At 37.5% G+C, this 25,524-nt stretch overlaps 1 protein-coding gene and 1 long non-coding RNA gene across 3 annotated transcripts in view; one reads left to right on the top strand and one right to left on the bottom strand.

Moving 5' to 3' along the window:
* LOC110402239 (uncharacterized protein KIAA1107-like) overlaps positions 1-22,080 on the top strand; it is a 39,412-nt gene extending 17,332 nt beyond the window's left edge. For both annotated transcript variants that reach the window (XM_021404079.1, XM_021404080.1), the window contains 11 exons: positions 10-98; positions 308-410; positions 3,088-3,270; positions 4,040-4,177; positions 5,230-5,359; positions 7,894-7,955; positions 9,004-9,640; positions 10,041-10,128; positions 10,744-10,883; positions 11,992-14,346; positions 15,692-22,080. In XM_021404079.1, the coding sequence (XP_021259754.1) occupies positions 10-98; positions 308-410; positions 3,088-3,270; positions 4,040-4,177; positions 5,230-5,359; positions 7,894-7,955; positions 9,004-9,640; positions 10,041-10,128; positions 10,744-10,883; positions 11,992-14,346; positions 15,692-16,161 (4,395 nt within the window). In that variant the 3' untranslated portion in view covers positions 16,162-22,080. The remainder of the gene's footprint in view (positions 1-9; positions 99-307; positions 411-3,087; positions 3,271-4,039; positions 4,178-5,229; positions 5,360-7,893; positions 7,956-9,003; positions 9,641-10,040; positions 10,129-10,743; positions 10,884-11,991; positions 14,347-15,691) is intronic.
* LOC110402244 overlaps positions 1-25,510 on the bottom strand; it is a 99,287-nt gene extending 73,777 nt beyond the window's left edge. Inside the window, exons 1-3 of the long non-coding RNA XR_002440990.1 lie at positions 25,398-25,510; positions 24,533-24,636; positions 1,499-1,566 (exon numbers count right to left, since the gene is read on the bottom strand). This is a non-coding gene — a long non-coding RNA (uncharacterized LOC110402244). The remainder of the gene's footprint in view (positions 1-1,498; positions 1,567-24,532; positions 24,637-25,397) is intronic.

Below are 25,524 nucleotides of genomic sequence, written 5' to 3'. Positions count from 1 at the left end.
TAACTTCAGCCTATTCCTGGAAAACAGCAACCTGTACTAGAATGCATGGCTATTGCTCATTCACTGGGAGTGGAACACCTATATGCTGCCTGCATTAAGTAAGTTAAAATATAATAAATTACGGTTTTGGGTTGTTTTTGTTTCTCTGCTTTCTATTGAAACAATTTTACTTTGAGAGAGAGGGTTTATTTTGACGTATAAAAGTTCACATTTTAAACACTTTTCCTCACAGTACTCTAGTGGAATCACTTGCACTAGAACATTTATTGTCACGCTTACCTAAAAAAGACACTTTTTTTTTCAACAGATGGGTAGGAAAACACTTCGCAAAATGCTTGTCAGAAAGAAGCTTTGCCAGTCTACCTACTGAACTGCAGAACAACTGTCTTGCTATGTTGATTAAGTCTTTGGTAAGTAGTGTATAGTGTGTTTGATATAAAAATAATACATTTTTAAGTGTATTTAGCTTTACAATGGAATTTAAGAGAGAATTACAGTAGTATTTTAGACCTATATTACAGTTATACAGAGTAGAAGTTACCATTAAAACAGCAGTTTAAGAAACAGATTTTAATCTGCAAATGTATTTGCTGTGTTTCATGGAACACAATCTAGAGCAAATCACACCAACCTAGCATAATAATAAGAAAGGAGTCTATGAAACGCAGCTGTGACATAGCATAGCACTGTATATTCAGAGAGTGAGCAACAGCAAACTGCTGTATCAAAGGTTATGTTAGGTGGCAGTATGCACTGTCTGTGATTGCCTTCTCTTTGCCTATATTCTAGTTTGGAAAACAGTACCTCTTTTTTTTCCACAGACTTCAGGTAATCACTGATTTTTCAAAAGTACAGTAACAGTATGGTATGCCCACCTTCACAGATGACAGTACAGAATTGGTCTCCTCAGCATTCATTGTTTGTGTCATATATTTACATTGTTCCAATCTTGATCTGCCTAAACTTACATATTTTATAATTGTGTTTGTGTATAAAACTACCCTCAGAGCTGAGTTATTTGAAGTAGAGCTGTTATTTTAACAGGAATTTGTCACAGTAATTAGCCTATAGATACACTGAATCATAATAGAAATATGTATGGGAGTATAGAAGTATGTAAGGGAGCTAAAGGTAAATTTGTACTGCTGTTGCCAGGCATGACTGTATGTATATAACTAAACTGAACTAGCCTACACAAAGTTTAATCTAGGTAGCTCAGGCAACAGTCGCAGCATGCTTTTGTTTCTTGCACTAGACAGCTGCATATGTGAGGTCTCCAGAATGCTTGCATATCTCATGGTGAAGACCTTATTCTCATGTCATTGGACTGTTGTTATCCAAGGTAACTAGCTTAGGCATGGCTACCCATGCTGCCAAACATACTCCCTAGTTCAAGAAATGTACTGTCGAATAATTCTGGCCAAGAACTGCCCCTCAATGAAAGGGCTGTGAAGGCTTCCCAGGCCCTTTTCGGATGACATAGCAGGAGAAAACTTACCACTTCAAGTGCTGAGGCCAGTAGGTCAGCTGTAAGTGGTGGCTGCTACTATGTATTCAGGTGAAAGCCTGAAAAACAAAAGAGATTTCGGAGCTACATGGCTGTACTAGAAGACTGAGTATCCACAGCTATAATAAGCAGTCATTCTACCAGCATGCTTTAATTTTAAACAGAATAAAGATAGCAGCTATAGCTTTTAAGATAGCAGGAGTGTTTTGCCCTTGTACTAAATCAGTACGCCCAGTTCTTCCTGGAATATATAGGTAGCTTTGTGGTATGTCACACAACGTGTAAATATCTGAGAAGTTTCGAGTATAGCTTTCTGGATTGTAGATCAGTCCATTGTGATCTCACCCATCTGCAAACTAGCTTGAGTGTATTGCGTAGACAAGAGTGTACTGTAGACACAGCTCTAGGCTCCCATCCAGGCAGGGAGACAGTAACAAGACAGCAGGAAGGTAAACCCACACCGCTTCAGCTCTGCCTTCCCCTCTGTGCCTATTCCAATAAGTCACGATGCTGTGGATGCAGTTTGTGCTGAAATAAATGATTTATCTTTAACAGCTTTTGCACAACAGTCATAGACTGTGGTACTCGGTAACACTCCAGCCAGGTATCCAGCCCCTCCAGAAGATTTTGGAGTCTAGACTAAAGTGTATTTTGGTTCCTGTTTTAGAGAGTTAAAATTTGTTTTGGTCAGTTTCTGTAAGACTCACCAATGTTTTATAAACTGAAGCCTGTGAAACATCTGTAATCACAAATTGGAAAAATAAAGCACAAGCCTCATCTGCCCACAGAACAGCTCTGCTGGTCGTTTAATTCTGAGCAAATAAGACCCAATCCAAAAACTTGTGGAACTCACTCTGGAGTTTTTAAGAACTCAAAATCTGCAAAAACGCTTCAAGTTGCTTAAGGAAGTTGCTTAAGTCTAATGTGAATTTTGCAGGGACTATCCTGAGTTTTGCAATCCTCGAACTGCTCTGCTGTAGAACTTAATAGTTACACCCAATTAAACAGTATCACTATTTTTATTCTTTCATTTATCAATTTTGCAAACATAAAAGCTTATCAATATGGGGCAGCCCTTAGAGGACAAAAAGGGGCAAAGAAAAGGAGACTGCTGCATAGAAAATCTCTCCATTAAATGAGGGAAAATGACTCATACCTATAAAAATGCTTGGATATTTATATATTCTGAATGTTGGGCCATCCATACTCACTTAAAATATTCACTTATTTCATCAAAAAATGTATTACATCTTTCAGTGACCTAAAAAAAAAATTCAGTAATTCAGATAAGATTTTGTTCTGTAGTACATAATGACACTCAGTTGGAAAATACAGTAAAAACTACGGATATTGTTACTGCCTAACGTCAGTAGGCAAAACAAAGCAAGCAACAGATTTTTTTTTTCTCCTTTAGTTCCAGAGGGAGCTACCATGTTCAGAATTATCAAAATCCAAATTTGTTTTCAAAAAGGAAATGAACACATCAGTGGATCCTTGTACAGCATTCAGTAACTGAACAGAAACTCTTTTACAAGCAGTGACTCTTTGGGCAACAGGCTAATTTTTGCTTTTATTTTAAGAACCACAAGAATGCTGCTTCACTTCTGATGGAAAGTGACCGGCTGATCAATAGTCTTCCCCAAGTGAAGTGGACCGAGAGAGCTGTGGCTGTGGCATCTAGGTTACAAGAAGAATGCTTAACTTTTATTGTGGCAAACTTCCTACATGTAGTACAAAGTGAAGGCTTCTATATTCTGTTGCAGGTAAAAGTGCCCTCAAGTTGCTCTATGTTTCCAAATAAATCGAATTACGTCACACTAGTTCAGGGTGTTAAATAATCAGAATAGATTCAGCTTTTGCTTTACCATACAATTGTAGGGAAAAAAACCACAGGCAACTCTAAGTTTAAGTGTTGTTGTTTAATATTAACCCATATTAAGGGTAAATACCTTTTTTGGTTATGCGCCTCAGTTAAACTAAGTGCTCAAAGAAGAATTCAGTGGGACAATCTCTGTGTTGCACAGAGATAAATATGTACAAAATCTTCCCAAAAGCTTCCCTGACTTCAGACCCCCAGAATGACAGCTTGTACTTACAGGAATGACTATTAGCAGTATACTCAAACTTCCACTGATTTTTGTTGCGAGAAACTGGCAATACCACAGATCCTAGCTGAAAATACCTATTCACAGCAGGTAAATTTCTCCAATGAAAAAAAAAATTAAGGTGTAGAGGATTAAAAAAATAAATATGGAGATGTTAAAGCATTTTGTCTTTGAATTTAGAGTTGTCTGTGGTGACAAATTCATCATGGAATGTTTGTTCCTAAAATTTGGGTTAGCAGGAGGTCTCAAGACCATTCATTAGAGGCCCAGAGTGGATTGTGTATGTAACGGATACACAGGAAAATACTCAACTTTTGGAATGCTTCCTGCACCGACACCACAGCAGATTCTCTCTGCTAAGTAATGCTTTTGTAGATGCAAAGTACATTCTTTTGTTTTAAATGTATGCCTTTTGTTGTTTCCTCAGGCACAGGCAATGAGCAGCAAACCTGACCTCCTAGAACTAATTTTTAATGCAATTGAAAACAATATAAATAATGAAAATAGCTGCTTTCTTCTTGTAGCTGTGAATACGTTGTTGGACTCTGCAGACGTGAAGGAGTTGGTAGGTTTTGCAATGTGCAGTGTTTGTAGGACTATGTATTCAAGTATTTACACTTCAGAGTTCCAGCTGCATGATGTTGTTTGAGTTTGGGTGGCACAGTCCTGCAGCTGGGCAGAAAAGCATCTGCATAAATGCAAAGACCTGTTGGAAGTGCCTAAGACACTGGCATTTGTTTAGTGGATGTTATCAGCTTTTTCTTTTAAGGAGAAATGCTATATATGGCAATAACAATGTGTATTACTGAGAATGTAAGTCCCATGGGCACTATTGCTCAGGTGATCTTTACTGTCACCTTAAATTTGTGATGAGGAAAATCGTATCAAAATGTTGTATAACAGGAAACTTACAGAGTAAGGGAGGATAATTTGTCTACGCATCTTCTTGTAAAAATCACAGCTATGATTTTGTTTTGTTTAAGACTTCTGAAGCAAGGACTGCCTCTCAATCAAGTGCATGTTTTTTGGACTGGGGGGGAGGTGTCGGTCTCTGTGTGACACGTCATGTATATTCCCGCCATCTAAATAACAAATAAAGATAGTTAAACTGCAGTTGGCTGGGGATAATTCATGCATAATATGACATACTGATTAAAATCCAGAATGATGCTACAAGCAAAGAATGAAAAATAAATGCAAAATGAATTACTGTAATCTGGTGCTATTGTAGATCTTCTTGGTAAAAGCAATGAAAATTTAATCAGACACATTATTTTTCCCTGGAGTATTTGACCTTGTTGTGACACAGCTGACAGTGAAGAGCTGTTAAGGGGTTCATTTAAAAAAATAGGAAAATGAAGAAGAAAAAAATAGGAATGTAGTGTTTTCTAGTGCTTTAGTCTGCCTTGGAGTGATTTGGTGTCAGAGTATTGTAAAAACTACCACGGTGGGCAATAATCCTTCAAAAACAGCATCTCCATCTACCAGGCCATTATAAAATATAAGTGATGACATCATTGATCTAGCTTAGGGAGTAAGTAGATTCTGAAAGGAATAATGACTGGTTGCTATGACAATATGCCTCTCGCCAGCTGCTGATTTGTTACTTGAACACAGGGTTTTACGTGCAAGATCCAGGCTCTGCGTGATAAGCTCTGGGTCTTCCTGGTTCAGTCTTTTTATGCTGTTCGTCACACAGAAGGCTGGAAGCTGATGAGGCCAGACCATCAACAGAAAATACAAGCAGGTATGCCTGGCATCAACTGGCGTTAGAATTTTTTAGTAATCTGTTTAGCAGATAAAATGTAGGTGGTACTGTGGAGCCAGATACAAATTAAAGCACGATTTGTCACACTTCAGGTTTCTGAAATGTTATTTTAGAATAGATGTGTGATAGCATGCTTATGTAATTTCAAACATAGAAATCAAGTAAGTCTCTCCTCCTTTTATTTTCCGGAGAGTATATACTAGGAAGCAGAAATATCTAGATTGATTCTACTCTTGTTTACAGCTACTCTAAATCATTTAAAATACTGCAGTGGGATTAAAAGCCTTATCTGTCTCAATTTTAAGGAGATAAGCACTGTGGAAATATTAAATTTACAAAAAACAGATGATCCCTTCTATGAATTCCGTTTCTGTCCTTTATCTTATTCTACATAATGCATAAATATTGCTTGTCTCTTGCATAATGCTGCTCTCAGGCTCCGGGAGTAAACGCAGCCAGCTTGCTTTCACAGTTGATTGGTATTGTGACATTGTGTGTGCTACTGCAGAGAGCCCCTAAGGAGCTGCATAGCGCTCGCTAAAAATTGTAGCAGGCAGCACTCCCAACAAAAAGGAGTTTTTGTTCTGAGCGTTTCTTTGTTTTGAAGTCCACAAGTATCCTGAGGGTGCGGAACCAACAATCGAGTTTGGGCTGCGGCTGAGTATTAGCTTTGACGGTACAATGTTATAACAGGAAAGAATGTTTAAGACCTCTTTAAAGTCAAAGCACTTTTGATTCAAAGACGGTAAACATTTCAGTGTTCTTTTTGTTTAAGACTTTAGGAGCTAGATTTTGGGAGCTATAGAGTTGTTTGTGCCAATAGGCTGATGAAAATTTTACTCCAGAATTACAACACACTGAGAGAAAGATGCAGCATCAGTCTTGGAACATGATTTTGGGGTGTAGTCAAATAAGGTCTCACTGCTGCTGGAGAAAACAGATTTATGATTGTTTTTTTCTGGATTATGAAGTTCTTCAGAAGCTAAGGATCTGGCTTCAGAAACCAGAGGGGATTGTTTGCTTTGTTTCTATGATCGTGCCTTTATTGTAAATAATGTTCAGACTGTTTTACACTAGTGCTTTCAATACAAAATGAAATACTTAAGACTGAGGTGTGCCTTAGTTGTCCAAACTCCATCTTGCCAGATACTGTTCTGTTTTCTTGTAGATTAAACTGTAATCCAGAGTTAGCATACATGTTATTTGTAAACAGCCAGGCCGCATGAATTATCTGGTTTTAATTACAGGCAAAAAATAATCACATAATTACTGGTAGACAAATTTTAATCTTCAAGTGAAATTGGGCTCAGATAATTTAAATCAACTTCCGTCTTAAAGATTTCTGGTGATGGTGGTGTGTCTTTTAGGATTTTAACCTATTTAGAATGGGAGGGAACACTGTAACAGGAGAAAAAATGCCACGAGAAGACAGATAATATTGTGGATTTTATCATTCACAACTGGTCTTGTCTTTTCTTAGGCACAGGTTTATATGGATTTCATCTTAATGTATTTGTATGTATTAAAGTGCAGAGTCATTGCTGGAAAAGGATTAGGTCCCTGGGGTGCCATTTTCAGCGTATCTTTTCTTGTATGATTTTTACAGTGCTACAGTTAAAAATATTTTTGTTATCTTAAATTAGAATTGAACAGAATTTTTGTTTCATTGTTACACACAGATACGTTTTTGTGCATGCACAAATACTACATCAGAGCACGAGGGACTGAATGATTAATTTTTTAGTAACATTATTTATAAGTTCTTTTTCAGCTGAAACATTTAAAAAAAAAACAGGAAACCTTATTGATTCTGGGTCTGTACACTGACTATAAATATCCTTTTCTATTCTGTAAGCTCAATTGATTTAAAAGCTTTATTGAAAAGCGCTTCTCTCCCAGAGTAGAACAGTGGGAAAAAAAAAAAAAAGGCATTCAGTGCCTGCAAATTTCACATGACAATCACAGGGATAGCTCTCATGACATGCAGCTATATGCTATTTAGAGAGGCACTGTGACCTTACTGTGTACATTTAGATACTTTGGCTTTGCCACTTTTGAAAACTAATATAATTTACCTTACTGTAATCAATTTCCTATTTAAATAGTATAATTTAATCTATAATTGACAGTATATCACTTAAAAGTCACTCTAATTCTGACAGTCACTCTTTTTTGTTAATTTTTGTATGCACTTTCAAAGGCCTCAGTACACTTCAAGCGTTACATGAGGTCGGCTCGGATCAACAAAAGCGTGTTTTACTCTGGAGGTAGGGAAACAGAAGGGTTAAACCACTTGCTTGTGGCCACGTGACATTACAGCTATCACATTTCTTGTTCCAAACATAAAACCATATTTTTCCATTTAACATTTCCCATATCACCAAAATTAGCCTTCATAAAATAAAGATGGGACCTGAAGAACTGCTTTCTGATTTCAAATGACAGTAGGCTGAATTGTTCTGTCTTCCTTCTTTCCTGCTAAATGGTCAATAAAGGACTTTTCCTTCTTACAGCCGCATTTGACAAAGGTGATGACAGAAGACTTGGCAAAAAACCTGTATTCACTAGTTCTCAGGTAAACTTCATTTCCAAACATCCGAAGTACTCAGAAGCTTGAAAACATAAATCATTTCATTATTTGTTTTATATTCAACCTTAATTTGTCGAATTTAATTAACAGACCTTCCTTTTAGAAAACTTGTATTCTATTGGTGAACTTCAATTTCTGCACAATCAGTAATGTCCATTATTTTGAAACCTTTTAGGACTTGGCTTTATGCAGATAAGCTCAAATAAAAGATAGGAATTTGTGTTCAGAATTTCACATTCCCTTGTTGCTACGTAATGAAAGCAATCTGTTTCCCAGAGCAAATGGTTTGCTCCTGAGCTAATGAATCTCCGCTGTTATCACAGCCATGGCAGCACCGTGTCTGTTCACTCCCTGCCCTGAAAAAAATCTTTCTCTGGCCCCACCAACGCTTCTGTTGAGATTCACACTAAAAATTACATTACTGTAGAAAACTAGTGTGGGTTTCATGTGATTTGATGGTCATGGATACAGTGTAATTACATGAAGATTCCATTTCATGTATTTAATTCTCTGTCTTTCAGAATGGCTTTACCTAAGAGTGAGGATAGGTACTGTCACTTCTCTGGTGGATACACTGTTTGGTAACAGCTAAGAAAGAATCACATGAATTTTAAACTAATTCTTGTGTTTGTAAAAATGTATAGCCTTTATTCCTCTTTGGAAAATATGCATACGTAGCTCCAAAAAAGTTGTCTTCCATCAGCGGGCATTAGTAATACACATAAAACAAATTTGTCTGAAGTAAAGTAAAGCTCTGCTGAGATATTTCTCTATCTTCTACACAGAGCAGTATTTTTTGCAAGGCAAAAAAAGTATGTGGCACTCTAGATCTAGAGGATTTCTGGTACTTTTATACCTTTGAAAGGCAGCAACCTGAGCTGAAAATAGAGATTTTAAAAATTATTTCACTTTTGAAGCTTGTTTTACATTCATATACTACTTATGAAATAGCTGTTTCAGAAATTAAAGATTACCTTTGTTTAGTGTGATAAATTTCTTCTGTTTTTTTTTTTCCCCAATGCTTTTTTTCTAGCTAAATAAATCCACCACTGAATTTGCTGGTAAAAGGAATACTTCTCGGACAGAACACGGCAAGAAAGATTGCTGGGGAGATTCTCCCACTAATCAGGATAAAATGAAATCTGATGGATTAGGAGCATCTGGACATGCATCAAGCACCAATAGAAATGCTGCTAATAAGACTTCAAAGCATGAGGATGTAAAGGGAAAAGATGGCAAAAAAACAGTTTCCAAGCTTAATAAAGATTCAAAACCTGGGGAAAAAGCTGCTTCACCAAAGGCTAGAGCTGTTATAAAAACAAAAATAGAAAATAATGGAAATGCAAAGGCTGAAAGCATGCTTGCCAAGCAAGAGGCTGAAAAGACATCATCTTCAAGCGGACAAAAAAATTCAGGAAGTGTCAAAGGATTAAAGAACCATGAAGGAAAAACAGCAGGTGCCAGACCTAAAGTGCTGACGGTAACCTCAAGTGTGCCCATCAAAACAAAGCCATTAAAAAAAACCACCGGGAAGGAATCTCCATCCACCGCGACTGCCGCAGAAACATCCAGCAAGTTAGCAAACTCCAGCACAGATATCCAGACTGCCAGTGAACAGACAGAAGAATCCAAAGAGGAAAAATTGGCAGAAGAAGGAAAAAAACATACTGGTAATTTATATATATATTTTATTAACCCAAGAAAGTCTCCTTCTGAGTTGTCCCAGGCCAGTCAAGCACTGACAAACTACCTGGGGAAGCTTTAGAAGAAAACTATAGATTGATAGAATTCCCTTCTTCCCTTGTAAGTGAATATTAATTCCAGAAGATAGTATACTATCACATAGTTTACTAATTAGTATATTATTAGTATACCAGTACAGTATTAAATTAATAGACTTTGTTTTTTAAAAAGTCTGTCCTCAACTGATATCCATATGAAATGTTGTAAGTTCTACAGGTTTAGCATCGATGTGATTTTCAATTGCTGACCTTCATATATTAGATTTTTTTTTCAGTGATATGCATTGCTTTTTTTCTGATAATTAAGTTTGAATTTACTTTACAACAGTGATAACAAAGTCTTCTTTGAAGACATCAAATGGAGTCACCAACAAAAAAAAAAAGACTGAGCTTGAAGCGAATGTCACAACGAGCAGGTCTGTTATAAATCAGCACGGTGGATTTTGTTGGCGTGTGTGCGTGCATGCTTGTGAAATGGTTTTTTTCAGCTGAACTATTAAACTTGCTATTAAATCAACCTGTTCTTTTTAACCTGAGAATATTTCAGAATGATTGTCTATTGCACGTTATTAAAAAAAAATTGAATTAGTGATTGGAGCTATTTTGCAAATGAAAAATTGCCTTGGATTTTGTATTGGATTTTTTCATGCTAATCATTTGAACGTTGTTATAGGTCATTCAGAATTCTGCATACTGGAACAGTTAATGACTACACAAGGTGTTGTAAACTTATCATTTCTGGGATAGCCTAGATTGAGCTGCAAAAACACTGGACAGGAAGAAGTTGCAACCCTGTGAAATACTACACTGGTCATTTGTATTTTTATACAGAGAGTGTGTGTATGTGTGCCTATATGCATATATGCACATAGGTGAATGTACATTTTCTTTCCAAAAACGTACACATATTAGGTTGGATTTTCAATGTTTTTATGTATGCGTACAGATTAAAACACATATACTGCTTGTTTAAATATAATCAAATGTTGCTAATCTTTACCTTGAAAATAATGCAAATGATTTCCTTGCAGTCTAATAAAGAAAACAACCAGCAAAGCGTCTAATGAACAAAATGCACAAGGTGTTCTAAAGAAAAAAGGGACTGGAAGTAGCAATGCTGCAGCACAGCAGAAGGCTCAGGACACACCTACCCATTCTCCCAAGAACCAAGGTATAGTTTCATATGGCAATGAAACAGCCCTCCGTTTTTTTGTTTTTGTTTTTTTATTTTTAGTGCAAGCATTAGCAAAATCTTCTGAACATTTCTGTTTTCCTTATTTTACTTTTGGTGACAGCCAAAATCAGTGAAATGTATCTAAGTGTTAATTTTCAAATATTTAAAGAGATGGCCTTCGCGTCCACTTGTTTTCTTCTGCTTGTTTAATCTGCTTTGTAGAGCCTTTTACTTACGGATACCTTGCACCACTACACTTAGAACTAGCATTGCGTTCAACCGAAATCTGTAGGTTAAGCGTTTATAATAAGCGCCAAAGATCAGGACTGCAGACAGCTTCATGAAGCATCAGTTTATGCCACCCTTTTTTGCTGATGCCCCCCCAACCCCAAGCAGTTGTTCTACTGATGCTGGCCTGCCCCAAACTAATTTCAACCACAAGTGTGGGAAATGACATTATAGAGCACAGAGAGGAAACCCAGTGTTACAGAGAGACAAAGCATTCAGGATGGAGCTCTTCTTAATCTCATTTGAAGCTGGCACTCGCCAACAGGGGTAGGAAAGAGTGTTCAAGTTACGTTATCTTATATGATACAGAAAACACAGGTCCTGTCGGTTTATGGTCATTAGAGATCTTGCAGTATTGTCAGACAGAGCAGGGATATTAATTCTGGTATTCTAATCACATTACAACTAATGTAATTATTTTCTGCCTACTTTCATTTCCTCTACAATATAAATTAAATACAGTACTCTTCACTTCCTGTGCAAAAATGCCGTGCATGTGCAGTGTTTTTATCCCCTATCAGATAGCTGCTGCTTTCTGCTCCAGTGATGGCTACTTCAGCAACAGGTCAAATTCCTTTATGTCTACAAAGTGCTTTAGTTCTAAAGATGGCACGTTAAATACAAGATGGCATTTTCGTCTTGTGTTTATATTTAAGATCTCAACTCTTAGTGCTTTAATAAGCTTTCAATTCCTTAGTTGCACAAAAGCCTGAATAACCTGCTTCTCGACACAAGTACACACTAACATAAATTCAGTGGGTAAACGTTGACTAAAATGTACAATCTTTATTTATTCATTTATTTTACTGTTTGTTAGGAACTGTGGGGGAGTCACCAAACTCACTGAAATCAGGAGTGTCTCCAAAACATAATGAAGAAAGAAATGTGGCACAACATCTGGTTCAGACAGCACCCCCTGAAAAACATCCTATGGCCAAAAAGAAGAGTATTAAGCCATCACAAACACCTGTAGCAAAAGCCACTGCCAAAATTGTAACACCCAAAGCTCAAGCTCCATCAAAGCATAGTGAGATAACAAACAATAAAGACCCAAAACCAAAAACAGCTGGCCAATCTGTATTAAAATCTCAGTCCTCTACCCCAAAACATTCAAGGAGTGAATCTCCTGTTGTCCAGAAGAATACGCACACCTCCGAGCACAGAAGTCCAGGACAGAAACTTGGAAAAAACGCAGCTAATGTGGCAACCGTTCAGCCTCATGACAACAATGAATGCAGTTCTGCAAAGCAAAGCGAATGTCTGAAATCTGTGATGGGAGGTAGCAGAGAAGATGAGCTCTCGGCATCTCGTCAACCCAATCAACAAAAATTATTGGATCCTTTTGAAGATGGAGAATACAAAATACAATCAAAATCTTCTCTAATTATAGGAGAAACTGTTTCTAAATTGCATGTTTCACTGCAAGATGAAATGGAAGCAAGACAAGTCTGTGGGGATCAGGCCGAGATTAATCAGAATAAAGACAGAAAGGTAGCTGATAATACTGCTGAATTTCACTGTCATGCACAGTCTACCGGTGATGGATACTCAGACTTTTCCAAGGAAACAAATCAAAACGCTGCTACTTCAGAAGAATTGGTAGAACAGTCAAAAGCAAAAAAAATCTGTATTGAACGAAGTGATCAATTAAGCACTGATACGGGTCTTAACCACGGTGAAAATATTTTACCAAGCTTTTCCAAAGGGATAACTAATAAAGAGGATGTAGCATCATCTCCTCAGATTCGCATGGAGGGATTTCATCCAGCTGATGAATCATGTGGTACATCAGCCTCGCATGAATACAAATCAGTTACAGCAGATTTAGATGACGTTTCAAAACGTTCCATAGAACAACTAAGAGGCAAATGTTCACATAATTACATGGAGTCTATTGATCCCACAGAAATGCCAGAAAACCGTGAAAATGCAGAAATTCCCTTTGTAGACCACTGGAGTACTGGTGCACTAGATCCAAAAGAGAGTCCTGAATCAGATACTGGCAGTGCAACCACATCCTCTGATGATATTAAACCAAGATCAGAAGATTATGATGCTGGAGGCTCTCAAGATGATGAAGGATCCAATGAGAGAGGCATTTCTAAATGCAGCACTATGTTATGTCATGATTTTCTTGGAAGAAGCAGCAGTGACACTAGCACACCCGAAGAATTAAAAATGTACGACAGCAGCCTAAGAATAGAAGTCAAAATGAAAAAAGAAGGCTCTGATCTCTTCCGTGTTAATTCAACAAGTGACGATGAAATACCAAGAAAAAAACCTGAAATTTGGTCCCATCAAGAAAGTGCAAAGAACAGAACCAGAGAAAGTGAAAATTCTACTTTTGGCAATGCACAGTTTACTCAGGAAGCAGACCAAGTTTCTTCTTCTGCTGATGAAACAGAAGATGACAGATCTGAACCGGAAAACGTTGCAGGAAACATTCTTTCATCACATGCTCCTGCTCAGCAGTTCCAAGGAATTGATAATTTAGCTTTTGAAGATGCAGCGGAAAATGATCCGGCAAGTCAAGAGTTTTCTAAAACTAAAAGTTTCAAACGATCTGTTTTACTTTCAGTAGATGAATGCGAAGAATTGGGATCTGATGATAGAGTGGAAACTCACACTTCACGTCAGCATTCAATAGATTCTCTTACTCCTTCAGATGTATTTGACAGTGTTTCTCAGGAGCACCATGGAAAAACTTTTTATTCAAGATATTCATTGGAAATTGAAGATGGTTTCTTGGATTGCAAACAGCCTAAGGATCAAGACAACAGAATGGATGAAAGTGAAAGTCCTCTCCAATATCTTCATGGTACTGAAATCCCAGGGAAGGAGGATAAAGGTGCTTCAATGACTGAACAAAACTGTGCAGAGGAAGCACACTCAGCAGCTAGTCCTTGTCCAGGGGAAAATCAAGAAGTAAATGCAAAGAATGAAGTGGCTACCGAATTTCAGCAGTGCAGTAAATACTTAGACTATGATGCAAAATCTCAAGAAAGACCATGTCATCTGAATCTTCATCAAAGAGAAACCAATGCTGATATGCAAAAGAGCAACTCCACAAAACCTGTAGAAGCCAGTAAGAATCAGATACTGACTCAGGAAGGCCAAGTGAGAGACAGTCAGCCAGCACCTACTGAATACGCTAATACTGATTTACTTCCAGGTAATGTACAGAAATAGAAACATTCAGTCATTCGAAAGCAAATTACTAGGGAAAGCTTTGGCAATTTGTCTGGGATTGAATCCTGAACTGAAGTAATCTTGGCTAAAATTACATTAAATTTAAATATTTTTAAGTATTTCACTTCGGTACAGAATGATTGTCTGAAATATCCGTAAATACTGTGCTGTTCAATGAGAAACATTGAAAGAAATTTTAATGTAATGCTAAAAGAAAGATTGGATGCAGATTTCTGCACTTCAGTTATTTTTGATCCAATCTAACATTGACAGCATCTGATGGAAACTTAGTATTTGTTTTGTCTGCTTGACAACGTATAGTATGTCTGAATGGGATGTGCAATAACTACAGTAATAACCTTAACTAAAGGGCACTGAACTGTTTACCTGAACAGCTATATGCATTACTGTTGTAATTTATTTATTTATATATTTTACACAAATTTGGATCCTGCTCCCACTGAATATAACTGAGTATTTGCCATATACATCAGTGGGAGCAGGTTTGAATTCTGACTTAGAGCTTTTGAGATGTCTACAATTCTAAATTTTACCAGTAAAAGCTTATTTCCTAAAATAGAGATTATACTTAGAACTGATGCTTATACATAGAAAAGTTCTAATTTGTTTCATGTGGCTAGATGGAATACTTGTCTAGTTGTTTTGTGTTTTGTCTTCTTTATACCAGTAACTCAGTCTGTTTATCTCATCAAAAATATACAATAGTGTTATCAACTATTGTGTATTCAAGAGTAATGAAAAACTGATGATGATCTCTGTTCAGCCAGACTACATAAAAAGAAGACATTAAAAGCTGTACTATTTTTTTTTATTTTTTTTAAAGTTTGCTTGCCCTTGCCTGCAGCTGCCCATGCATGTGCAATGTAGAAATAAGCCTGTGGATGAACTATTTTGTTTTTAATTCTTTTCTAAGCTGACATAGCTTAAGTCACCATACAGTAATCATTCTCTATTAATTCCCTCCATGCACCTCCTGGTCTAAATTTAATTTATGTAGTAAATGAGAAATTTCATGTGCATTAAATGTGTATCTACGTTGTCATTTTCTGTATCAGAAACTTAATTATGGAGGTTACTGTTAATTACCAGTGGTGATCGGTGCTTTAACTTAATTTATAAACCATACTTTGTTTTTTATATAGGAAATAAATGCCTAAAATTCTGTCAATTTTGTATAACCCTCCATCATTCCCTTTATAACCTGGTTGGATTATCTTTCCTGAATGAGTTAAATTTTGCTCTACACAGCCCTTGAGGGGAGGATCATCTGCAATTTTTACATTGTACAGTATTGTGAATTATTTCAGGAGACATAGATGATTATGACACAATGGCACAAACCTGCATGTATGAGCATCGGCCTTCAAAAACCCTTTCTCCAATATATGAGATGGATGTTGGAGAAGCAATTGAGCAGAGGATGGATTCAGAAACAGCAGTTCTCGATGTGGATTTTGAAGATCAGCAGTTTGCAGAACAGGATTGGACTCTTCTCAGGCAACTGTTATCTGAGCAGGACTCAAACATAGGTTTCAAAAACTCTGTTCCTGAAGACCTTAACTTAGCACAATGTCTAATCAATCAGACACTGTTTCTGGCACGAGATGGTTCGAATCCTCAGGGTACATCACAAGTTGACACATTCAGTAGGTGGACTGAACTAATGTCTCCACTTGATGATTCTTCAGCAAGCATTACAGTGGCAAGCTTTTCATCTGAAGACTGTTCTTCCCCTCAAGGGGAATGGACAATTCTTGAACTGGAAACTCATCATTAAGGTGATCAGATGTTTGCAACTAACTCCAACCTGTTCCCCAAATCTATTTTTGATGTGTTGTTTCCATACAGTGAAATACTGCATCAGTCAAGAACAAGCAATTCTTGGTACTGAGGCAATCTTTCTGATATAATGAGGTAAATATGTTAATTTATAATCTAGATTTAATTGCAAGTACAGAAATTTTTCAAGTCCTAACAGGTATGACTTTTATAAAATGAACTTTGAGCATGTATTTTCTAGAATTGTTAGAAAAACTAGATGACGTGAAAGAAAGATCTTGCTTTCCCCTCTACTTTTATCTTCCTTTTGGCCATTTAATATGCTCACTGAGCAAGAATTTAAAGATAACTGCACCTTTAGTAGGGCTACTCACTCCTTTTTTTTTCCTCCCTCTCTATATGGTGACTTCATTTTACAACAATAAAGATTCAGAATGGTTGTGTCAAAAGGTCACGTGTGCCAACACTGCTTTTAATACTAGAAACATATTTTTGTTCACAGAAGAGGTTTCAATAGGAATCCTCTTTGGGCTTATGAATATGAACAGCTTATTTCATCTGTTCCTGCTGGATTTCTTTTTTTATTACTTCTTGTTTGCTTTGTTTACAAGTTTCTAATATTTTTTTTAATGTTATTTCCTTTAAATATAAGGATTCAAAGGGTCTGCGCTAGAGGAAGGCATCGTTTCTTTCTTGGAAATGTACATATATAAGTAAATATTTTGTAATGGCATAGTGCATTAATTCAGAAGAGTTGGGAGAATGCTGCTCCTGTTTGAAAAACAGCATGTCTGATACTTGTAAAAGCATACCTCTCAAGTCCTGGTAGAAATTATCTGGTCTGTTCACTCTTGTCTTTCATGCAGTTGAAAACCTGAAGAGGAAGTATTCTACCTCCTCTTAGTCACCAAGAGGAGAAGTGCCTTCATAAGAGCCATATGGCAGTAAGAGGCTACTAATGGTTTTTTTTGTTAAAATAAACGCACAACTTTAGCTGACTATAACCACAGATAATAAGGTCAGTTTTGCAAGCTTTTGCGGAACTCGGACAGTGCACCTTAGTATTGTTTAGGAACTTCATTTATTTTTGTTCATGGTCAGAAACTCTCGGCTGTGTCAAACTATGACTAAAGACATCATAACTTGTCTTATCTTTGGATTTGGTATTATAAAGAACTCTGAGGCAATACATCTACTCAAGAATGCCACTTTGTTGCATTTCTGATACAGAAGTGATATTTTCCGCAAAATAATTGGGGGAGGAATTATGTCATTCTTTAATATCAAGAAAGCAGGGAGAAAAAAAAAAATAAAGCTTTCCTTTCTCTTTTTGACAATGAATTCAAAAACCCATGGAAGAAAGATATTCAATATGGTAATAAAAACGTTTCCCCTACTACCTAACTAACTACTTACTGAATTGAAAAATAACTCTGACAACTAGCACACAAAGCTTCACATTTGTCATACTGGAATACTATCACATTACAGGGGTGTGGGTGGGTTTTGTTTGTATTTACTTTTTCAGCTGTAGTACGAAAATTAAATCAGATTCTCGGAAGTCCTCACTGATGTTGGTGCTATTCCTGCAATAACTGTGCAGTAGACTAGTGCTGAGGATTCGTTGTATTGTTCAGTTGATGTATTTGTAAGAAAAGAATTCAGCTTCCCACAGCCACATAGTCTCTGTAGAAGTAGCAGGAAGAGAAAGCTGTATTGTTAATTCATACTACCAGACTGCCTGTGAGCTTTAATCAGACCAGCATCCCACTGGCTAGACACTGTACAAACACAGAACAAAAGCAAGGACTTCCATGGAGTGGTTATAATCCAAGTTAAGACAAAAGATTAAAAAAAACAACATAGATGGAAAAGTAAAATCAGAGTCAATATTTGCCCATCTGATTAGCAATTGTTTTAGTGCACCATCAGCTTGGATACATTTTTTTTTCCCCTCTATATTCACTGTGGGAAGGGAAAATTGGAGGGTGAGGTCTGAAGACCAGATAATGAGGGACAAATGCTTGTTTGAAAACTTAATACACAGGCAATCAAAGCTAGCATCATGGGCCGCAAGTAAATAGTAAGAGCTTCCAATGACCTACAAAGTAAGGACAAGGTACGTACACCTGATGAAACAGTGAAGGGAAATCAGTGATGATAATGAAGAAAGAGACAGCATAGTCAAAACTATTGTTAAGGATTTCTCTTGGCAGTTGTATTCTAAATTAATCAGAGCGGTAGAACTGCTTTTGTCAAAACCTAAGGCAAGAAGGATGCAGCCAAAAGGTAATACTGACAGCTTGCATAAAATTCAGTTATGTGTGGATAAAGATGTCTGCATCCTACAGGGAATAGAGAAGCTGAGAAATTCAGAGAAGAGGACTTGGAAACTAGACTTTATGATGATGACCTTGGGTTTGCCTATCCTGAACGACATTTTACCAAGAGAAAAACAACTGTTTAACTGTTCAGCATTTTTGGATGTTTAACATATATGGATGTATAAAGTTTAAAATAGGCTAGAACTCCAGAAGGTGATGTCAGTAGGCGTAATTACCATTCTTGCTTGGAAAGGAAGAGTCTAGATTGCACTGGAGAAGCTGTTCTGACCATTTCTACATGTCACTGCTAGCAAAATTGTATTTGTGCAGCAAGTCACATATTGCAGAGAAGAAAAGCAAAAGCTGAGGCTGAATACTGAAAGTGTTGAGGAAAGTGGAGGTTCTTCCATAGGACTTGCTCAAAAAATAATTAGGGAAGCTAAGAAAAGTATCAAAGATGGGGACAGGAGTCAAATGAGGAAGAACAGCAGTTTTGAGACTGGGTAAGAAAACGTTCCTAGGCACGATCAAAATGAGATTCTGGCTTCCTTCAAAAGAATGGCCAGCAGATGCCCATTTGGAAGAATATTAGGAAGGAAACTGATAAGATGAAGAGATATGGAACAGTTAGCAAAACACATCAGTTAATACATTTACTTTTGGTTTTAAAGGCATAAGATACCATATTCATAAAGTATAGCAAAAGAATTCTGTAAACAAACAATGCTCAAAGGAAACAGTTATTTGAGATACAAATATTCACATTATAATAAAATCTGAGTATTGTTGAAGAAGATTAGTAACAAAGCACAAGAAATATGGCTTGCTTGCAATATTTTTAATTTCTGGGTGATACGTGACTTGACTGTACATGCTTAATAGCCTTTTTCCACATTTACTTTGCATAGTTTTAGATCTATTTGGAAACTATACTGAATTCTCAATTTTATTACTGGGAGGAGCTAGTGGGCAAGGAACTTCCCATTTTTCTCACACACACACTGTCCATAATATGAGTGCCCCTAACACTGTCTTATTTTCTGTCAAGAAATATATAACAAAAAATTAAAGCACCCTGTTCTAATTACAGATTGCAGGAGAGTATTTTAAAACTATGAATATATATTATGTCATCTGCAAAGTAATTACTAGCATGCTCATTCTCCTTTGTTTCAGAAAATCTAAACCCTTGCATGAAGAAAGTAAGAACTGCTATTATATTGATTGCTCATCTGTTGCTCAGAGCCAAGACATTTGAGTAGGCATAGCTTTGCTGCCACTAACATCAATGAAAAAACTCCTGTTGACCTGCTGAAGCAGGTTCAGGACTTCGCTTTATTAAATGCATGTACTAGAAATGCTACTTTTCCAATATACGCATTTCGCAGTTTTCTATTTTTTGTTCTAACTTACAATATCTTACTATTGTAGATGTGACAAATTGCAGCTAGAAAGACTTCAATTTCGGAGTCATAATTGTATGTATTCTGTTAATATTTCATGACTAGAGTGACTTAACATTTGTACATTGATAGATGACATTCTTGCCAGGACTATGCAGGAACTGAAGACAAAAGAATCAGAAGCAGCAGCCCTGTTAGAACAGATGACTCCATGGAAATAAGCTTTTAGATTTTAAAACCCAATATAGTTAGAAGCTTTAATCTCTTGTAGCAAATTCATAGTGGTTCCCACCCATATCTTTTGAGCACAAGCTATGTATACTGTTTTTGAAAAATAAACTTTACTGTGTTCAATTTTGGGGGAAAAAAAAAAATCGCAGCTCCAATCCATTCACTTTAAACCAAGCTTCCTATCAGCAACTACTACATATGTTTAAGGAAACAAAACCTGTTACAGAGAAAGATGATTTATATTATGAGTGGCTATCAATTTAGAAAAATACTAGTTTCTACTTTTTTTTCACCTTTGATAACTATTAAGTGAATAAGCTATACAGTGCATGCACGCACATGCACACCTGTTTATTCTTGCATTTGACCTTCCCTTTATACTTGCTGTGTAGTCATCTGTCCTGAATAGTCAATTAGGCTATAGTTCTGCAAACATGAGTGAATCCACTTAAACATTTGCAGACTGGCTTTCAGGTTAATGTTCACTTCTCAGAAAGGGTAATGGAACTGGCACTGGGGGCAGGCAATGTGCATATTCATGTTTTTATGTGTTACTCAACTTAATGAGGCTCTAATCCTGATCAGCCATCTGGAAGCAGTTAAAGTGTGAAATAATTAATAATGGAAAGCCATTAAGTTGCTTCCTTGATCTCCTTGATTTATTGCTGGAGTTGCCAGCTCAGAAGACCGTTCAGTTAGAGAAATCAAAGTTCAGAGAAATATAACATTTTGCATTATGTGCAACAAAAGATCTATTGCATCGTAAAATACAAATACCAATCAGATCCTCAGTAACTGAAGCCTCAGTACTTGGGGCAGGATGACCAAAACCTCAGAAACTAGATACAGTTAGCAGGGACATCAATGGTCAAAATAGTTTTTGCATGTTAACAGAAGATGACTTCAGTAGAGGAGTGAGTGAATACTCTGGTCAGTCTGAACAGACTCACATGTACAAAGCTGGGGACTGACCCAATTACTCAGGCAATCCATCAGATTTTATATCCATGCACACAACTAAGCGTGACTCTGACATTTTCCCAGCTCCCAGTGAAGTTTGCATGAGCAGTACCAGATACGTTTGTAAAAATCAGGATATTTTAAAGCATCTGAATGGAAAGATTGATAACCTGAATAAAATTTTGGCTCATATATCAACTTAAAACTGAGCTGAGTAGGACTGTAACAAATGACTAAATATCTGATCCTCACATCTGCAATATTTACTTAGTCCTCTGGTACCCTGGGTTTACTCAGATCAAGCAGATGTGCTATTATCTCAAACTTGTGCTTAGTGACATTGCAGTTCTTCACATTTATTATTTTTATAACCACTTTGGAACATAGCATGGCATCATGCCTCTCCACAGAATCATAGCCATGTGCTGAAGATTAACGTAACTGGACAAACCAAGTTCAGCATAGGTAGCATCAAAACTTTATTACCTTCATAGAATGAGGGAATTTTCACACCCATGAAAACAAGACAAGAAGTTTTCTACCTGTAACAAAATCCCTGCCTATACCTCCGTGGTAGAGCAAGAAACCAAAACCCCTATTTTCTGGACTATTGTACTCTAGTAATTGAGATTAATCTTATATGTGTAATAGGATGCATTTGGAGAAGAGTTTGAGTCACTGCCTGTAGTCCGTGGCTTTACAATCCTTTAATATTTTGACTATTCCATCTTTGGGAGAGTAAGGGGCATGTTAAGTTCTCAAACTGAATGCTTGCATGTTTTCAGCTTGCTTGCTTTCCAAACATCGATGGTTAGGACAGTAGCTGGGGCCTAAGCAACCATATTTCCAAATGATTCCTTGTGAGCTCACTCTTCTGTTTCCAGAATCACTGTAGGGTTGCGTAGTTCCACAAGCTTCCATCCCCATGCTACATATTGAAGATTCTTAACTGATTTGTGTATGACAGACAGAAATAATAAATCCTATGTGTAACTTAAATGCTGAGTCATTGTACTTTATTGAATGTGTGGACTGCTGCCAATATTAATTTTCAGCTTTGTAAGTTGCAGAAAAGTTACTTTCTTTTTGCATCCATTCAGTGTAATAGGGAAAAAACTACTTTCTCTTGGATCACATCAGCAGAGAACAAGACAGCTGATGTGTGTGAAGATAAAAAAAAAAATCAGTGTTCTCCTAAAAAAAAAAAAAAAAAATCACAGAAGAGAAGTAGCTTTGGGCCTGCCCAACAAACTCTGACATCAAAAGGCGCTGATTTGGAATATACAGGATATGGCCCAGGAATGTACAGAGAAACATTAATTTTGTGAGAAATGTTGTCCTGTCATAAATGAGTTATTAATCCAAACACTTCAGCCATTATCTTCATCACACGGGAGTTCTAATCTCCAAATCCTTCTATTACTGCCTAGGAGGGGTTCTCTGCTGTGCACCTAGGGGTTATTTGATATGCTGCCAGACAGAGCCCTGTTCTTCCTCTCTGCTGCAGTTTCACCTGCACATGAAGTGTGCCATACAGACATGTGGAAAAGGAACACTAATGAGAGTTAAAGCTAGGGCTAGCAGAACATCAGTAACGGTCATAGCAGCAATAACTGTAAGTGATGAAATGAGACCAACTCCAGTTCTTTACCATAAAAGAGCAGCATAAAAATGCTTTCATTCAGAACTATTTCGCTTGCTACTTGATTCCTTATTAGAATTCAAACCGTGTCCCTTAATGCACTGTTCAAATCCTCAAGATTAAGAGTGAAAGCTATAGAGAAACAGAAGGTCCTTCATAACAACAGATACTCATATTGAGCATCAAATTAGCATAGGTATGATAGTGAAGCAGATTTTAGCTCTTACACAGCAGAGGATCCCTCAAAGCCACTTTTTGGTAGGAATAAAACCAGGGGGGATGCTCTGAAGAATCTTCCAGTCCAAGCTCTATTCAAATAGCCTCCTACTTAGATGGAAGGAACCACCTGCATTTATATTTCAACACTATGCAAAAACCACATTCCAAAACTAAACCTAGTCAGTCAGTATATAAATAGTGATGTTCCTTGTGTAAGCAGTTTATTAAACAGGTAATAATAATGCACCTCTAGGGACTAAGAGTATGACTTTTGAGTATGTATTTTTGCTTTTTTTTTTGTACAGTTACTGTAAAATTGTTTAAGCTAATTATGGTTATCCTACTGGTAAAAGGGCAACATTTCTCAGAATTATTCATTTTTGCTACGTGTAGAAATGCAGCATCTCCTACAGATTAAGTCTCAGCTGGATGTGCGGCTCACAGAAAGAGAAAGCCAACTCACACAGTCAGACTGAGGGTCGCATGGCATCACAGAACACATGGTAGGCCCTTACCAGAATTGTTCCCTGCGCAGCTCCCAGCCCAGGGCTCAGAGCATCCCACTGCCTAAGACTTGGGCCTCACAACTTCCGGGGAGGCATGACTTTTACATGAGAGGCAGTGGGCTCTGTTCCCCTCAGAACTTAACATTCACTGTCTCATTTTTTATTTCTACTGCAAACTCTTGTCAAATGCAGTGACAGGCACAAAGATACACAGAATTTATACCTGTTAAAAAATAACAGCTGCAGTCAAAATACCAAGAGGAAGCAATTTCCACTAAGTTGAAGGTTTTTTTCCTCATTATTCTGAACTTACCTACCATACTTTGAGGGCTCTCAAGTGCGTGCTGGGAGTTGTGGCAGGGGAAGGGGCACTTTCACGTGCAATAAGCAGCTAAAGGAAGAAAACACATCTGCCGCTATCCCCAGAGCTTGAAGCCAGTATTTAAACTTCTTTGTAAAGTTTTAAAAAATGTAGTAATTTATATTATGTAGCACATATTTCTAGCAATCGTACAAAGAATGAAACAAAGAATCTACTCACCTGTTAAGTATATTTACACTGTGAATTGTCATTTTATTCCATCCTATTCTTTTCTGTCAGCATTAATATAATTAATGTATGCACACATCAAAGAAATTCAAAAATATTAATTCAAAGGCACTTCTGTGTTAGAGATCAAGTGTAACCACTTCAACAACAGCTCCTACACTGTACCCCAGGAATTTCTCCAGTACTATGAAATACAAACTCATTCAGTGTGCATGAATTCAAACCATGTATCACCAGATGTCAGCTGGACCATCAAACCTCATCACAAAACTGCATTACTATTATATAATTGCATCTGTAGAGCATTCCTGATGTTCTCAACACCCTGACTTTTGTACATAGTCAGGGCAGTCTGAGAAGGATCCCCTGTGTTACAGGAAATGGCTTAACAGTTCACTGGCCCTGTCACAGCCATCCAGAGAAACACTGGAGCATGGACGCCCCATGTATTTGTTGCTTTCCTCTAACGTGCGGACTTTTACATTCACGCTTCATAGAAATGTAAGAATTTGGAATTAGAAGCATTTGACTTACTATCCAAAGCAGCATGACGCTCCCACACCCTTGCAGTGAGAGGTAACAAACTCGGTGCATGTGACCAACAGGTGACCATCAGGAGTCAATCCACTTCTTACTCACTTGAAACAAGAAAGAGGAAAGACATTTTTACATCACTAAGACATCAACTCCCTCTTCCTAAGCACACCAGACAACTCACTATTTGACTTTTAAATATACAGATATATAAAGTACTCTACAGAGCTTAAAAAGAAGTTTCCCTAGTATCTCTGATTTTCAGCAGAACTGCTGGTTTCAATACGTAGCCACAAACTCACACGCTGAGTGAAGAACAGAGCTGGAAAGCAATGTTTTTGTTTTTGTTTAAAAAAACCTACTTTTAATGGCTCTGTGCTTCTCCTTTAGCATATAAAAGCAACACTATTCCCTCTCATACAATGGAAAAAGAAGCACCAGTATTCAAACTCCTTTCTGTGGAAGTGGTGCAGCTCTGGCTTTTACATTTTGTGCTATTCTATATTTAGAATACCATAGAAAATGATTTGGAACACTCTTCCCCAGAAACAGATGCAGAATTAACTGCGCATTACAAACACTCCCTTAAGATCTTCCCTATGACAATGAAAATAACTTATTGCCATTACAGCTTATAGCACCCCTTCTTCTGCCTGGGATCTTCTCACACTTTTTTCTGTCCTTTTTATACTCCAAACACATCGCACAACTATACTTCCATGGCAGCAGCCGCTCAGCCCAACCTTGGAGCTCCCGGAGGACTGACCGGGCTGCTCCCGAGACGCCTGAGCTCCCGGCAGGCGTGGTTGGGAGATCAACTTTCCTTTCTCTTCTGAGATCCCGTGGTTCAGCAGCCACACGTTACCTGCAAGGGGCTGCAGCGCCTTCAGAGGGCCGTGAGGGAATGGAGCCCCGGGCGGCGGGAAGCGCGAGCCCCCCCCGGGCGGCGGGAAGCGCGAGCCCCCCCCGGGCGGCGGGAAGCGCGAGCCCCC

Source organism: Numida meleagris, chromosome 7, assembly GCF_002078875.1.
Source record: "Numida meleagris isolate 19003 breed g44 Domestic line chromosome 7, NumMel1.0, whole genome shotgun sequence".
Taxonomy (NCBI): Eukaryota; Metazoa; Chordata; class Aves; order Galliformes; family Numididae; genus Numida; species Numida meleagris.
Note: the sequence above shows the minus strand (reverse complement) of the source record. Positions and strands in the feature narration are given on the sequence as shown.